This window comes from Dromiciops gliroides, chromosome 3 (genome assembly GCF_019393635.1).
Source record: "Dromiciops gliroides isolate mDroGli1 chromosome 3, mDroGli1.pri, whole genome shotgun sequence".
In the NCBI taxonomy this organism is placed as follows: domain Eukaryota; kingdom Metazoa; phylum Chordata; class Mammalia; order Microbiotheria; family Microbiotheriidae; genus Dromiciops; species Dromiciops gliroides.
Window position 1 is genome coordinate 191,443,293 of NC_057863.1, and position 16,102 is coordinate 191,459,394.

Here is a 16,102-nt window from a genome sequence, read left to right on the forward strand (position 1 = left end):
ATTATCTTTCCTTTTCTAACTGACAACATTTATATCCTTGATTGAATTGACTTGGATAAATCTTATATTAGCAAGCATATTATTATCCCTTGGTTTTAGGGAAATACCACATAGTGATCATACATCGTTTTGTGAGCTAAGCTATAGGTCCAGCTTCTCCAATGACCACAACAAATTGAAAATAGAATAGGACCAGTTTGCCAAGGGAAATAAATTATGAAAATATAGCTATATTCTTCATTTCTTATGTATTACTAAAATTGAAATATCACTTAGTGCAATTAGTATTAAAACAAACATAAGAATATATGACCCAAGAACAATTTATTTCTTAAATACAATTTATAAATAAAAATAGGGATGGATGAATGGATGGAGGGATTTAAGGATGGATGAATGGATAGAATGATGATAGATTAGAAATAGATCTATCTGTATACATATATTATATCTATATATGCACATATGCATCCCTATATTTCCCTCCTTTGCATAACCCTAACCCTGTTTCCATTACCATTATCCTTCATTTTGGAAAGAAAATGGTGAAAACTATTTCCTTTCCATAATTATACTTTGAAATGATAATCATCAGTCCAACAGAGTCTTCTCTACTAAAAATGAATCCATTAGACATTAGTTGGCAAGGGGCAGCTAGGTGGCGTAGTGGATAGAGCATTGGCCCTAGATTCAGAAGGACCTGAAGGACCTGAATTCAAATCTGACCTCAGACACATGACACTTACTAGCTGTGTGAACCTGGGCAAGTCACTTAACCCTCATTGCCCCGCAAAAAAAAAAAAAAAAAGAATAAAAAAAGAATAAAAAAATAAATTAGCTGGCTACCAGTTATTGTCTGTACCTGGAGTTGAGGAAAGCGAAATCTACTTTCCATTTAGTTGTTCACCATTCCCCCTTGCCTCAATTCACAGGATTTTAAGCTAGAAATGACCTTACAGATTGACCCCTTAATTTTACATATAAGTAAACTGAGCCCCACAGAGAAAAAAATGACTTCCCCAAAGTCATAGAGTTAGCAGCATACCTTGATTGTATGTTGGGCTTTGTTTAATTTATGTCCAGTCTTGTGAGAAGAAGCCTGATGGTGTATTTTCCCTATACGAAATCTAGCATAAATCTTTAAAGGAATAAATAAATAAATATCTCTATCTATCTATCCATCTATGGAGAGATCTTTAAAACACTTGTAAATCATTTTTTCTTCTGGCTCCCAAATACTTTCTGTGACAGTCACAGTATTAAGGAATTGCTAAAGGAAAAAAGAATTAAGAGATTTTTAATCCAATTAACATTGACACTAATTGCTATTTTATTCTAAATGAATCATTATTTAGCTAATTGGGGTTGTTATTTCAACTATTAACAAAGGTTTTCAAAGATGTTGGGAAACCAAGACTCATGTTCTTGAATAATATTGTTTTCCTTACCTTTTTTTACTTAAAATGTCAGGATAATCAGAAAAGGAATTACATAGTAAATGAACATATTATGTGAGTAAATATTTACATCTCACACTGTACTACTACCAAGTTCCTACCAAGCTCAGTGACTAAGGAAAAATTCAGTTTTCCATAACTTAATGAGGAGTAGAATTCTTACTCAATATGAGATCATCTTTTAATCATTGGTCATATATGTGTGAAATGTCCATGTCCACTTACTCAAGGGATGATCCTAAAACTGAAATTTAGAAAACAAATATGAAATGAATTAAAAAAGAACAAACTAATTTAATATTGTCAACATAATTAGTCAGAAGGATATTGACTCATTAAAAAGACCAGTAGCAAAAATCAACACCAATTTCTTTTGCATCTCACCTAAATATCAGGTAACCTTCTCCTATCAATATTTTTTAAAAGGTTTCAAATATCAAAGGGCAAAATCACCAAGACTTTGAATAATATACACAGATATTATAGATTTTTTAAGTTGTCTATGGTTAATAATGTGTGCATACTTTTTGGTACTAAACAGTCTTTAGCTAAATAGTTTTGGAGTTCTTTACCAGGGAAAAACAGGATGTTTTGAGAACTACTCCAAATACTTACTTAACCAGTTTTTATTAGGAATTTCTGCCCAAAAATATCTAACAAGTCATTGCAAAATAGTGTAAAATATGAAAATAACTTGCTATTTTCTCTGATCAATCCATTGCAGTCTAATTGCTAAAATAGCCATTATGAGTTTGTTAGCAGGCAAGGACAAATCTCAATTTCTCATTTAGACAAATTATGTTCAAATAAACTGAGCTGAAATGCCTCTTTCTTTTCTTTCTTCATCAGGATGTAAGGAAGTAGAGGTTTTGTTTTTTTTTAATCTTTATCAAATTCAGCAAATAATTATTAAGCACTTGTAATGTGCAGGGCCCTCTAATAGGCACTAAAGATATGAAAATGAAAAACAGTATAGTCCCTCTCTCACTTGACTGTGAGCTCCTTGAAAGCAAGATGTATATTTTTCTTATTATTTGTTACCTATCTTTGTATCTCCAGCTCTTAGTACCATTCCTGAAACATAGAGGGTGCTTGACTCAATGAGTAAACTTAAAGGGCAGATAAGTTATATGTATAAATAAGTATGACACAAAGTAACATGTAAATAAATCCAAAAGAAAGGGATTCTAGCTTGTGGCTCTTAAGTTTTTGTGAGTTTTATGCACCCCTTTGTCTGTCTAATGAAGCCTATGGATTCTTTAGAATAATATTTAAATTCTAAAAGACATAGAAATGGAAAGGAGACTAATTATCATACAATAAATTTATCACGATAATAAAAGCAACAACAACAGCAAAAATACTTCATGAACCTTAAGCTAAGAACCACAGCTCTAGTCAAAGTTGATCCAAAACAAATGAGCTATCACTTTCAACTGATAGGATCAGGGAGGGTACATTTAGGAAGTAGATTCAAAGCTATGTCTTATTGGAAAAGGAATTCAAGAGGTGGAAATTTGAAGTGAATGAATTTTAAAGAAGCAGGAGATATAGATGGGACAAAGTGATATGGTCATGCAAACCTTTGCATAAAGCAATAGTATTATATAAACTATATAAGGACAGATTGTGGAAAGACTGAGGGCAGAGAGAATGCTTAGGAAGTTATTAATTGAGAGGGAAAGGTGTGGAAGGAATGGCAACAAGAAACACTGTGAAAATAGAATTGAAAGAAATTCACTGTAAGTAGGAGGCTAGTAAAAGGAAAGAATTTTTAAAAAATTACTCCAAGATTTTAAAGTTTCGTTCACTAGGAGAATGGTGTACTGCATAGCTCAAAGACTTTCTTTCCAGAACAAAGCATAGAGGAAAAGAATCACATAATTGAAAGGAACCTCAAAAAATTAGTCACGTAATCAATAAACATTTATTAAGTGCCTGCTATGTGCCAGTGACTGTGCTAAGTGCTTGGGATAAAAAGAAAAACAAAATAACAGTTGCTGCCCTCAAACTAAAAATCTAATAGGGAAAGACAACAAATAAAGGGAAGCAGAAAAGGAATTGGGGGGGGGGAGTAGGGGAAGAGGTAAGAGGTATGTTATGGGGCATGATGAAGTACAGAGAAGTATAGCTGGATAGGAAATAATAAGATGGCTACCTTGAGCATCCTTCTAAAATGGAGGATGTGAGAGAAGCTCCCCATTCTTTATCCTCCATTCTCTCCAATCATAAGGCCACAGAGCCAGAGGATTCTTCCAACACATGAATTCCAATGTGGATGTAACCTTACAAGAAGATGAGGTTCCTAGAGGCATAATAGAATTCAAAGCTGAGTTGGAAATGGCCATCTAGTCCAATCCATATCATATGCTCACTATAATCATTGCCTTTTCTTCTGTTCTGTCCTACTGCTGACAGCAAAGGTAGTCCCATGTAATTTCCATACCATGAAAACTGGTACTGTAGTTATTTACTGATAGCCCTAAAAATATGACCAGAGAACTATAATCGGGCTCCTTCCCATTTTGATCTCCAAACTCATCTATCTTCCCCTTTTATTCCTGTATCTGACCAAGTTCCTGATATGTTGCTGCTGAAACAGGGCAACAAAAAGAAAGAATATTTTTTGTGGTGTGTTTTTTGTTTAAATAATAAACTTTTTTGTTTAAAGATTTGAGTTCCAAATTCTAACCATCCTTCCCTCCCTTCCCCCTCTCTGACATGGTAAGCAATCAGATATGTGTTATATATGTGTAATTATGTAAAACATCACCGTTTTAGTCATTTTGTATAAGAAAACTTGAATAAAAGAAAAAAATCAAAGTGAAAAATAAAATGCTTCAGTCTGTGTTCAATCAATATCAGTTCTTTGGAGGTGGATAGTATGTTTCATCATTATTCCTTTGGGATTGCCTTGGATCATTGTATTACTGAGAATAGTTAAGTCATTCATCGTTCTTCATCAAACAGTATTGCTCTCACTGTGCATAACATTCTCCTGGTTATGCTCACTTCACTATACACCAGTTCATATAAGTTTTCCAGGCCTTTCTGAAATCATTCTGCTTTTCATTTCATATAGCAAAATAATATTCCATCACCATCAGGTACTACAGCTTGTTTAGAAATTCCCCAATTGATGGGCATTCTTTTTGTTTCCAAATCTTAGCCACCAGAAAAAGAGCCGCTAAAAATATTTTTGTACAAATAGGTCTTTTTCTCTTTTGAGGGATGTGTTTGGAATATAAACCTAGCAGTGGTATTGTTGGATCAAAGGACTTTATAGCCCTTTGGGCATAGTGCCAGATTGTTCTCTAGAATGGTTGGATCCTTTCACAACTCCACCAACAGTGGATTAGTGTCCCAGTTTTCCCACATTCCCTCCAATATCCAATATTTTCCTTTTTTGTTATATTTGCCACTCTTATGGTTGTGAGGTGATACATCCGAGTTGTTTTAACTTGCATTTCTCTGATTAATAGTGATCTGGAACGTTTTTTCGTTTGACTATGGATAGCTTTGATTTCTTTGTCTGAAAACTGTTCATATGCTTTGACCATTTATCAGTTGGAGAATGACTTGTATTTTTATAAATTTGATTCCGTTCTCTATATATTTGAAAAATGAGGCCTTTATCAGAAATATTTGAGAAAAAATAGTTTTGAGGGAAAAACTGGTTCAATCTTAAGCATGTTGAGTTTGTGGAGTATTGATACACTTCAGTATAAAAAGAAGCTGAAAAGGTTTACCTATAGATCAAGGGAGAGATAGAAACTTAATACATTGATTTTAGAGTTATTGACATAGAGGCAATAATGAAACCATAAGAGTAGATGAGATCACCAAGGGGGAGAGTTTTAGAGATGATGGAGATATCCAAGCATGGAACATGTATAGACATTTTGAGTTCTGACCAAACTTTGAGATCATTCACATCAATTCCCTCATTTTAGAAGAAAAAACTAAGACCTACATAAAGCATATGGCTAGTTACTGCATAATAAAATTAGAATTTATATTTCCTAACTCACTTCTAAGTGTGCCTTCTACCATACCATACTACTTTACTGTTATTTGGAGGATTCATGGGTAGTGAGATGTATTTGTGTAACCTAGTTTACTTTTATATAAGGGGTGAGGAAGGGAACAAATAATTTTTACACAACTACTATGTCCTAGACACTGTTAAACATTTTGTGAATATTATCTCATTTGTTCCTTGTAACAACCCTGAAAGGTATTATTATCCCCATTTTACAATTGAACAACTGAGTCAGACAACTTGAGTTACTCAGGGTAACACAGTTAGTAATTGTCTGAAACTGAATTTGGACTCAAGACTTCCTTATTTCAAGCCCAGCACTTTATCAGCCATGCCACCTAGCTCTCTAAATGATAAATGACAGAAACAGGAGTCTTTAAAAGACTTAGTTTTGAATGGAAATGGAAGAAAGCATTATTGAGACTTTACAGATAAGCCACTTTCATAACTAAACTGTCAGAATTAGAAAAACTAACATGTTGTGGGTTTTTAAAAATTTTAAATATGTGCTATGTAAATGATGCCTTTTCTTCCCCCTAATAGGCACCTCCAAAGCAATACCCAACCTCCTCAGCCTCCAGTTCCACCACTGGGTTATGTTTCTGGAACCCTGATTTCAGATTTGGAGATGGATATTCCAGATGATGATGATGATGATGATGATGATGATGATGACAATGATGAGGAGGAGGAAGAGGAGGAGGAAGCATTAGAAATTACTAGACCCCTAAGAGGTCAAGAGCAGACTCCAGGATCCAGTATGGACAATTTAGACAGTTCTGTGACAGGTAACAATTGATTTATCAGAAATAACTGACCTATTTATCACAAATACATTTTAGCAAGGTTTATTTCATTCTACTTCTATAACATTTTAAGTATATTAATGCTAAACACAAAGTCAAAAGGGGATTTGGAAATATTTTTGCTTTGCTGCAAAAATGATAAGAAAATTCATGAATTTTAAAAAGCTTTAAAGACATGAAAGAAAACTCAATTATATTCAGAGCTTTTGAAAACTTCAATCTACCAAATAAGCAAGTCTATTACATTTTTTTTTAAAAATTGACTTTTAGAAAAGATATTTTTTGAATATCAAGGGCAACATATAGAGTGAATGCAATCTTAAAATGCTTCTTGATACTTTATTCTGTAAAAGTATGTACTGATAAAAATTTTTAAAAGACTTCTGAATAAGCTTCTAAAGGATAGCACTAAATATTATTTTAGAATGGAGAAAAGGTATAATTATGTATAGTATATTTTTGTACATTTGATATTCATGGAATCAATAATTTTATACTTTGAGAAAGGTAATTATTTATTCAGTTTTCTACTTAGCTTCTTAACTCAGACACAGTGCAAGAGGTTGCAACAGAGTTCATCAAAATTTGAATCCAGAATTAAATGCTCTAAAGGCTGTATATTTAAAAGTGCATTTGAATCAAATTTTAAGCAAGGTGAATATCTGGTATTGATAGAGAATGTGTGAATAAATACTTCCTTTGTCCTTAAATAATGAATCCTTTACTTAGCATCAAAAATACCCTCTGAATATCTGTGATGATTTACTTCACTAGGAAAAACAAATATTTCTTACAAATGTACAATCTTCATGGGGGTTCAATAATTTCTGTATTTACTTTTAGGATGTCCTTACTCTAAGAGGGTATTTAAATGTTCTCCCACTTAATTTTATTTTACTTCTACATGCTTTTTAAGTTCTAAAGATTATATACCCTTATCTGGGCATTGCAGCTCTGCAAATTCATTGAAGTTCCGAGTATTGGAAGTTGGAATGTGACAGTGATGAAGCATCAATACCTATAGTTTTCCTTGGCATCCCTTGTTGAATTAAATAGTGTGCAATGCACTATCCCACTTTTTGGTTTGTCTCCTTGCCCTCAGGCCAGTCTGCTTGCCAAGCTAATTAAGATTTAAGAACTGCAGCTCTACTGCTGTGATTTCAAAATCTGCTCCAACTGAAGGTTGCAGAGTTAAAGTTTAAATCTTGGAATTCAGAGGGATGGCTTATTAGTGCACTATTCAGCTAAACTACTTTAAATGTCTAGCCTAATCTCCTTCAGGTTATAATTTTGCATATTTTTGCATATCTCACTAATAGCTCTCAAGCCTTTCCACTAGAAATGTAGCAAAGGCTTTACAATGATAATACAGGAATAAATAAATTTTAAAAATCAGCTTAGCACATGTCCCTCTTTTGTCACATATTATTAATGATAATGATAGATATATCTATATATCAGGACACTGTCATTTTGAACTTTTATGACATGACATTTATTAGCATCATGCAAGATATTCAAATATGACTAGGGTTGGGGGAAAATGGCATTTTTACTATACTTAATCCACATGAAGTTTTATAGCTAAAAAAAAAAAACAACCCCTGGTTTCACACATGAATTAAATTCTAACAAGACATAGACTGATTTTTATAAGAAAAATGGACTTAAACTATAGTTTCAAATACGCGGATAACATTTTCTCCCCTGGTTTCTACAATATGTTTATTGGGAAGGTATGCTTAAAGTCTTAATGGGTGAGCCTAAAATTAACCTTGCTAGTAAATGTATCCTCTCACAAAGGGAAATGGAGCTTCTGAGTGCATATATTCTATAAAAATCTCAATGTTAGAGTAGGGTGCTAATGAGTAATGCAACTCTGTTTCCTTCAGACACTTAAGGCTTAGTTTTAACAGTGCTAAATGAGATGGGCAATAAAAACACACATTTCCATTTGCTTTTTAGTTCTTTTAAAATGTTAATCACTCACAAAGAAGATTTTTATCTCAGTCTAAGATAGCTTTGACTCTTAATTTGTGTATGGCTTGGGGTAATTGGGTAACTTATTCATAGGAGCTCTCAACCTAACCAGAATCAGTCAAAACTTAAGCAATATTGGCAGGGGTTAAAAAGACACTGCATGAAATCATGCAGTTTTGCTTGCCTTTATTGCTTTCAGACAGCTTTCATATTAGGGAAAATCCACGGTATTGAGGCTGTTTCCATAAAAATAACATGTCACTATAAATATTTTTGTCTCTTAAACAAATGATTCATGAATGACATTTCTTTGAAGTGGTGGTTCATGAAGCAAGAGAAAGACAAATCAAGGGGAAAAGAAAGTATCATTTGTCCTACCTCTAATGAACTCACTGAGAGAGAAGGTAGCCTCAATAAGATTATATGGCTAAATTCAATTGTTTAAGAATGGCCATAGAAATCATTTAAAAACTATATTTTAAAGTGATAGCACTAAACAAATAATTACTGAATCCTCATTTGTGCTTTCCTCCAGTTATAATTCTTTCACATTTATTTTCAAGATTATCAAACATAGTCTGCTACTTAATATATTTAAACATATAATGGAAATGGATTTATGCTGCTTTGTCAAATGTGTTTCTTTGTATTTTTATTGTTCCAGATTTTTCAGTTTTCCAGTTGCTGAAAAGCCAAAAAACTCCCAAATTTATATTATCTAATTCTCCAGTGTAGATATGTAATTTACTTCTGTCTCATTTATCTGTGAAATAAAAAATAATTATTTCAATAATAGTTATTACTTGTCCTGGTCAAAGGGAGTTCTACTGATCTCAGATTCAGTCCCAAATTCAAAAATAGGGACCCAAGTTCAAGAAATACATCTTAATCAGCATGCCTTAAGCCGATCTCAGTAGCTAGGTTTTTACTTAAGCTTCATAATATAAATCCCAAAGGATTTTACTATAGAAATGTGGTCTGAAAACTGAAACTTTCCAGCAATAAAAAACAAAACAAATAGAAACTCTCCTGGTTAACTGTTAAGAGTCAACATGAATATAACAACTGAAGAGATACAGGCCCTTATTTTATTATTTTGAGATGTAAAGCCTGCTTTAACAAATGAATCCACCCCCCAAAAATTGATAAAATCTGGAAGTTTTTTTTTCTTGAAACTAAGTTATATAACTTTTAGAGCCTTAACTACTAAAAACTAGTACATATATAATAAAAATTGCTACCAAAAAAGATTAGGGAAAAATTCAAGTAACAAAAAATCTATGTTATTACTATCATTGCCCAAATAAATTAAATATTTTTTTCCAAAGAGACAACAACTCTGAAATATTTTAAATACTCTATGTATACTTATTTTTAATTTCCATAGCTAAAAGAAAAAGACTATTTAATGGATGTTTTCACCAATGTAAAAAAAAAGTTCATTTGCCTATTTTTAATTCTACAACAATTATAAATTCCTTCTTCTGAATTGAAAAGAGAATGGGGGCATATGCAATGTGTTTGAACAGAATAGAGAAGACAAAAGTTACCTAAGTCATCTATAGCCAAAGCAGAGGTCAATATTTAGATTGATTAGTTCAGAGGTACATATTGCTTAGATTTTATTTTACAGACAGGCAAATTGCATTTAATAGTAAGTGTGGTTTGTGGGTTAAATTATATGCTCAGAAAAAGAGAACTGCTAGTTTTTGTATCTCATAAAAATGGTAATGCCACAATTAGCAAGGTCATATTATAAAGCACAGACTTTACTCAAACTTAATGGATCTAGGGATACACATTCATCAGCAACAAGGATTTAGCATAAAATGACATGTTAATGAATTGACGACTGAACATAAATTAATTTTAGTGCTGAAGATGTAATAGAGACACAGCAAGATGCCACTTTATCATAGTATTTTACTGCTCAGTAACATTTGAGCAACTACTTAATGTACTATGTACATTTTTTTCTTTAACAGTATGAATAAATTTAAGAATATTTTGGCTTTTCAGCAGTTTGAAAACTGAAAAATCTGGAAAGATTAAAAATAAAAACAGGAATAAATTTGACTAAGTGGCATAAATTAATCTTCATTATATGTTTAAGTATATATTGATAATGCATTCAGCTATAAAGTGTCAACATGGTATGAATGTATGAATTGCTTTATCATGTTTTATTTCAGATTTTCTAATACAGTAGTTTTTGCCACCAATAGAACAGTTTTTCATAGCTCGCTATATTTATTTTCTAGTAGTACAGCATTTTTTCTTTTACCAAACATAGATTTGTATTCAATTTTTTCATACTTAATAAATCAGTCATGGTGCTCCTCTCCTCACAGGAAATATTCTTCCTAAGTCCTTTAACAATTTTGATAAGATTTTAATATGTAACATTTAAAGGAAAAAGGTGAAAATAGTCACAGTGGAAACAAAAACATGGAGGTAAAGTTTTTAACAGGAAAGAAGGTAGTAGGCTTTAAAGATGTTTGATTTCACCAATAGGGCTAACCTCCCTCATTTATGTAGACAGACATCACTTTCCTTTAGCAAATTATGTAGTGGGGGCAGCTAGGTGGCACAGTGGACAGAGCACTGGCACTGGATTCAGGAGGACCTGAGTTCAAATCCAGTCTCAGACACTTGACACTTACTAGCTGTGTGACCCTGGGCAAATCACTTTACCCTCATTGCCCTGCAAAAAATAAAAATAAAAAAAAATTATGCAGTGAGTTACTTTGGCCAAAAACCAACCCATTGGTGATGACCCTTTCCAAACTTTAGCAGTCCAATTCTTTAGTTGATGAATAATGTCTGCTGCTGGACCAGTACTTGAAGCTATTGTAACATGGAAAAATTATGATATAATGTGAAGTATTTTATCAATAATTCTTTCATCTTTTTTCTTCCTCCCTGTTTTGGCAGGAAAATTAACTCCAGTCTTTTAATTTCATTAATTGGTTTAGAGAACTCCCAGTGAGGAAATTCCCTCTCCAGTGCACATCAATAACTGTTCTAACTTGTAACTTTAAGGAGTTGTCTCTGATCCTGAGATCTTATATAATTTTTACATTTGAACAAAGCCACTTTGCATCAGAGTAAGGGCTTGAAACCAATTTTTCCTGACTCTAAAACCAACTCTCTATTCAATTTACCACATTTCCTCTCAGAATATTTGATAGCATTTTCCCCAGAATCTCTGCCTTACATTTATAGGTTGCTTTCTCCTTATCCTGTGTCTTAGCCCTAAATTCCTCTCTGCCTTTAAGGGAAGAATATATTAGAAATTCTAAAATAACTAGTCAGTGCAATTATTATATGCCTTTGGAAAAAATGTGCACAATACAACTTGTTAAATATTGATTGCTGATCTCTCCTACCTTCTTTCTTTATCCATGTAAACTTCGTTAATCAATCATTCTATCTCTAAATATTTATTTTGTTTATTATGTTCCAAACACAGTACTAAGCCTGGTGGAATAAGTGAAATATGTCCTGCCCTAAAGGAGCTTACATTCTAATGGCAGAAAAACATGTATTTATGTAGGCATATGTAATATGAATATATATATATATATATACATACACACATACCTTTATTATGGCTATAACATGTTTCTTTGCTACCATTATCACCATCTCTATTTTGAGTTCATTGGGAGCTAGCACCATTATCAAACAATCAATATACATTCATTTTTTTGTTTATTCATTTTTCCATTTATTTAGAATTTTATTTTTCCCAAATTACATGTAAAATAATTTTTGATTTTGATTTTTAAAACTTTGTGTTCCAAATTCTGTTCCTCCCTTCCTCCCCAAAACCCATGAAGAACTCAAGCAATTTAATATGTTATAAATGTGTAGTCTTGCAAAACATTTCCACATTAGTCAGGTTGTGAGAGAAAACAGATAAAAAAAAAACAGAAAAAGGAACAAAAAAAAATATGCTTCAGTCTGTATTCAGACACCATCATCAGATGTTTCACTGGAGATTGATTACTTTTTTTTTTTTGCAGGTCAATTAGGGTTAAGTGACTTACCCAGGGTCACACAGCTAGTTAAGCATCAAGTGTCTAAGGTCAGATTTGAACTCAGATCCTCCTAAATCCAGAGCTGGTGCTTTATCCACTGTATCACCTAGCTTCCTTCTAACATTTTTCACAAGTCTTTTAGAGTGGTCTTGTATCATTGTATTGATGAAAATAGCTAAGTCACTCATAGTTGACTTATTTTTTTTTAATTTCTTTTTGAATGGCAACCTAGTAGTGGTATTACTAGGTGAAAGAGTATACCTGGTTTTATAGCCCTTTGGCCATAGTTCCACATTGCTCTATAGAATGTTTGAAATTCAGCACGAGTGCATTAATGTCTTATTTCCCCCATATCCCCTACAACATTTTTCCTATTACACAATACAATAGGTATGAGTTAGTACCCCAGAATTGTTTTGACTTACATCTCTCTGATGAATAGTGAGTTAGAGCATTTTTTCATATTGTTATAGGTAGCTTTGGTTATTTCATATGAAAAATTAATAACTTTTGATGTTCTATCAATTGGGGAATAACTCTTATTTTGACAAATTTGACTCAAACTTGCTTCCAAATTTTTTTTCACAGTTATTATCACTAACTTGATTTTCCTCCATCTTCCCCATTTTCACCCTGTCCCTCCTGAAAAGTTTTTTTTTGCTTCTGTCTGCGCCATCCCCCAATATGCCTTCCCTTCTATTACCCCCCCATCCCCTACCCTACTTTCCTGCAGGGAAAGATAGATTACTATCCCCCATTGAATGTGCATCTTCCCTCTTTGAGCCAATTATGATGAAAGTAAGGTTCACTCACTCCCCAGCACCTTCCCCATCTTCCACCTTAGTGTATAAGCTTTTTCTTGTATTTATTTTTTTTTGGTGGGGAGCAATGAGGGTTAAGTGTCTGAAGCTGGACTGGAACTCAGGTCCTCCTGAATCCAGGGCTGGTGCTTTATCCACTGTGCCACCTAATTGCCCGCTCTTGTATCTTTTATGTGAGATGTTTTACCCCATTCTACCTCTCCCTTTCCCTTTCTTGCAGTGTATTCCTTTGACCCCTTAATTTTAATGATATCATCCTTTCATAGTCAACTCACATCTGTGCCCTCTGTCTAAGTTGCTCCATGCAGGTGTCCTAATAATGAGAAAGTACTTATGAGTTACAAGTATCATCTACCCCTGTTTACATATATATATACACACACATATGTATACACACACACACACACACACACACACACACATATATATATATATATATACTTTAACCTTTTAATATCCCTTATGATTTACTTTTTCTCTTTACCTTTTTATTATTCTCTAGGTTCTTATTTTTGAAAGTCAAATTTTCTATTCAGCTCAGGTCTTTTCATCAAGAATGCCTGAAAGTCCTCACTTTTATTGAATTCCCAGTTTTTTTCCCTGAAGGATTATAGGCAGTTTTGCTGGGTAGGTGATTCTTGGTTGCAATCCTAGTTCCTTTGCCCTCCAGAATATCATATACCAAGCCCTGTGATACTTTAATGTTGAAGCTGCTAGGTCTTGTGTTATTCTACTGCGGCTCCACAATACTTGAATTGTTTCCCTCTGGTTGCTTGCCATATTTTCTCCTTCACCTAAGAGCTCTGGAATTTGGCTATAATATTTACAGAAGTTTTAATTTTGTGATCTCTTTAAGGAGTTGATCAGTGGATTCTTTTAATTTACATTTTACCTTCTGCTTCTAGAATATCAGGGCAATTTTCCCTGAAAATGTCTTGGAAGATGATATCTAGGCACTTTTTTTTTGTATGGCTTTCAGGTAGTACAATAATTTTCAGATTATCTGTCCCAGATCTATTTTCCAAGACAATTATTTTTCCAATGACATATTTCACATTGCCTTCTATTTTTTCCATTCTTTTGTTTTTGCTTTATTGTTTCTTGATTTCTCATAAGGTCATTAGCTTCCATTTGCTCAATTCAAATTTTTAAGGAGTTATTTTCTTCAGAGAGCTTTTGTACCTCCTTTTCCATTTGGCCAATTTGGTTTTTTGAGGCATTCTTTTCCTCATTAGCTTTTTCTACCTCTTTTTACCATTTGGCCCAGTCTGTATTTTTAAAATGTTATTTTCTTCAGTATTTTTTTTTGTTTATGTCTCCTTTAAAAAGTTGTTGACTTTTTTTGATAATTTTCTTGCATTTATCTTTCCATTTTTTCCTCTATTTTCAAAGTCCTTTTTGAGCACTTCTAAGGCCTAAGACCCATTCATAGTTTTCTTGGAAATTTTGGATGTACAAGATTTTCCCATGCTGAGTCAGAGGCTCCTGAGGCCTGCTCCTGGTTTTGCTGGGGCTGGGGCTGCACTTGGGTTGAATCTATGCTGGCACAGCCTGTGCTGGGCTCTGGTCCACTCTCACCCCATTACATGGACTTTTCCTGCCAGGCTTTGCCTGGAAAATGATTTCACCCTGTCCTTTTATGGGTTCTACTGGTCCAGGAATCGTCTTATGGCATTATTTGAAGGTATTTGGAGGGGTCTTAGAGGGAGCTCAGGTGAGTCACTGCCTTTCCTCTGCCATCTTGGCTCTGCCTCTCAATATGTATTTATTGAACACCTACTATATGCCCAAGCATGTGTTAGGTCCTTAGGATGCAAAGACAAAAATGCCCCTGCCCTCAAAGTGTTTACATTCTATTGAGGGAAGCAACACATGCATATATAACTACATAACAGATAAATATTAAATAAATATGTGTGTAGGGAGGGAGATGTGGTAGACTGTTAACTATATATGTTATAATGAATAAACTCTGTAATGTAGTTAAGTCCCTTGGCTATGATATAGAAAGAAATTAATGAAAACACAAGAATTTGTAACCAAAAGGTTAGGTTAGGCAAGGGAGATGACATTAGCCTCCATGAACCTTACAGGTCCACCCTTCCAGAGGGCTATATTAGCCATGGCTGGAATATTGTTTCTGAGGGGAGAAGGAAGACAGAGGACTCTAGATTCTAAACAGCATGTATCCTTTCCCTAACCATCCTTCTTATACACCCCTTCCTTGTGTTGGCCCAGTGATTTGTACCATTCCTTTATCTGACCTTAGGACAACTCCCCCAGCCTTCAAGGTAGGAAAATACTAGCATTGGGAGGGAAAGGAAGAGGTCAGAATAGGCTTCATACTAAAACTGGTAGTTGAGACTTTATTGTAGGAGAGTATGGGTAGTTCAAAGCACAGAGGAAGGATATGGAATGCCACATGTGAGTCTGAGTAAGGGCAGGTTGGAGAGAAAGACATTTTTCCTCTTCCTTTTTCAACTCTATGCCTTCTCTCTACCCTAAAAATATGAACCAGATTGTATGAAAACAACAACAACAACAAACATCATTTTGTTTGAAGCTTAGAAACAAGAAGTTGAGGATGGAAAAGCTACAATCTTTCTTCCCCTTGTTTAACCAGGAAACTTATTTACAGTATGGCTATGTTGACTTGGCTAAAATGCTGTGAATTATCAAAAGATTAATAATGAATACTCTTAATTATGTTTCCTTGAATAATTTTTATTTCACAATATCATTAAGATATTAATATCAAGCCTGAGTGTAACATTAAAAGATGCTTCTGTAACAAATGGTACCAAATGCAAAAACAGATAGATTTAGTGCTTAAACTTCAGTCATTTTAATTTCCTAGCCTCTTGTAACATTATTTCAGCTAAGACTATTTTTATAGAAGTAATTAATGGCACTAGGTGGAGACTACTTGTCTTCTATATATAGTCAAAATAAT

At 33.6% G+C, this 16,102-nt stretch overlaps 1 protein-coding gene across 1 annotated transcript in view; it reads left to right on the forward strand.

The window, feature by feature from the left end:
- ROBO2 (roundabout guidance receptor 2) overlaps positions 1–16,102 on the forward strand; it is a 788,084-nt gene that overhangs the window by 752,764 nt on the left and 19,218 nt on the right. Inside the window, 1 exon segment of the mRNA XM_043994477.1 lies at positions 6,043–6,287. Coding sequence (XP_043850412.1) covers positions 6,043–6,287 — 245 coding nt within the window.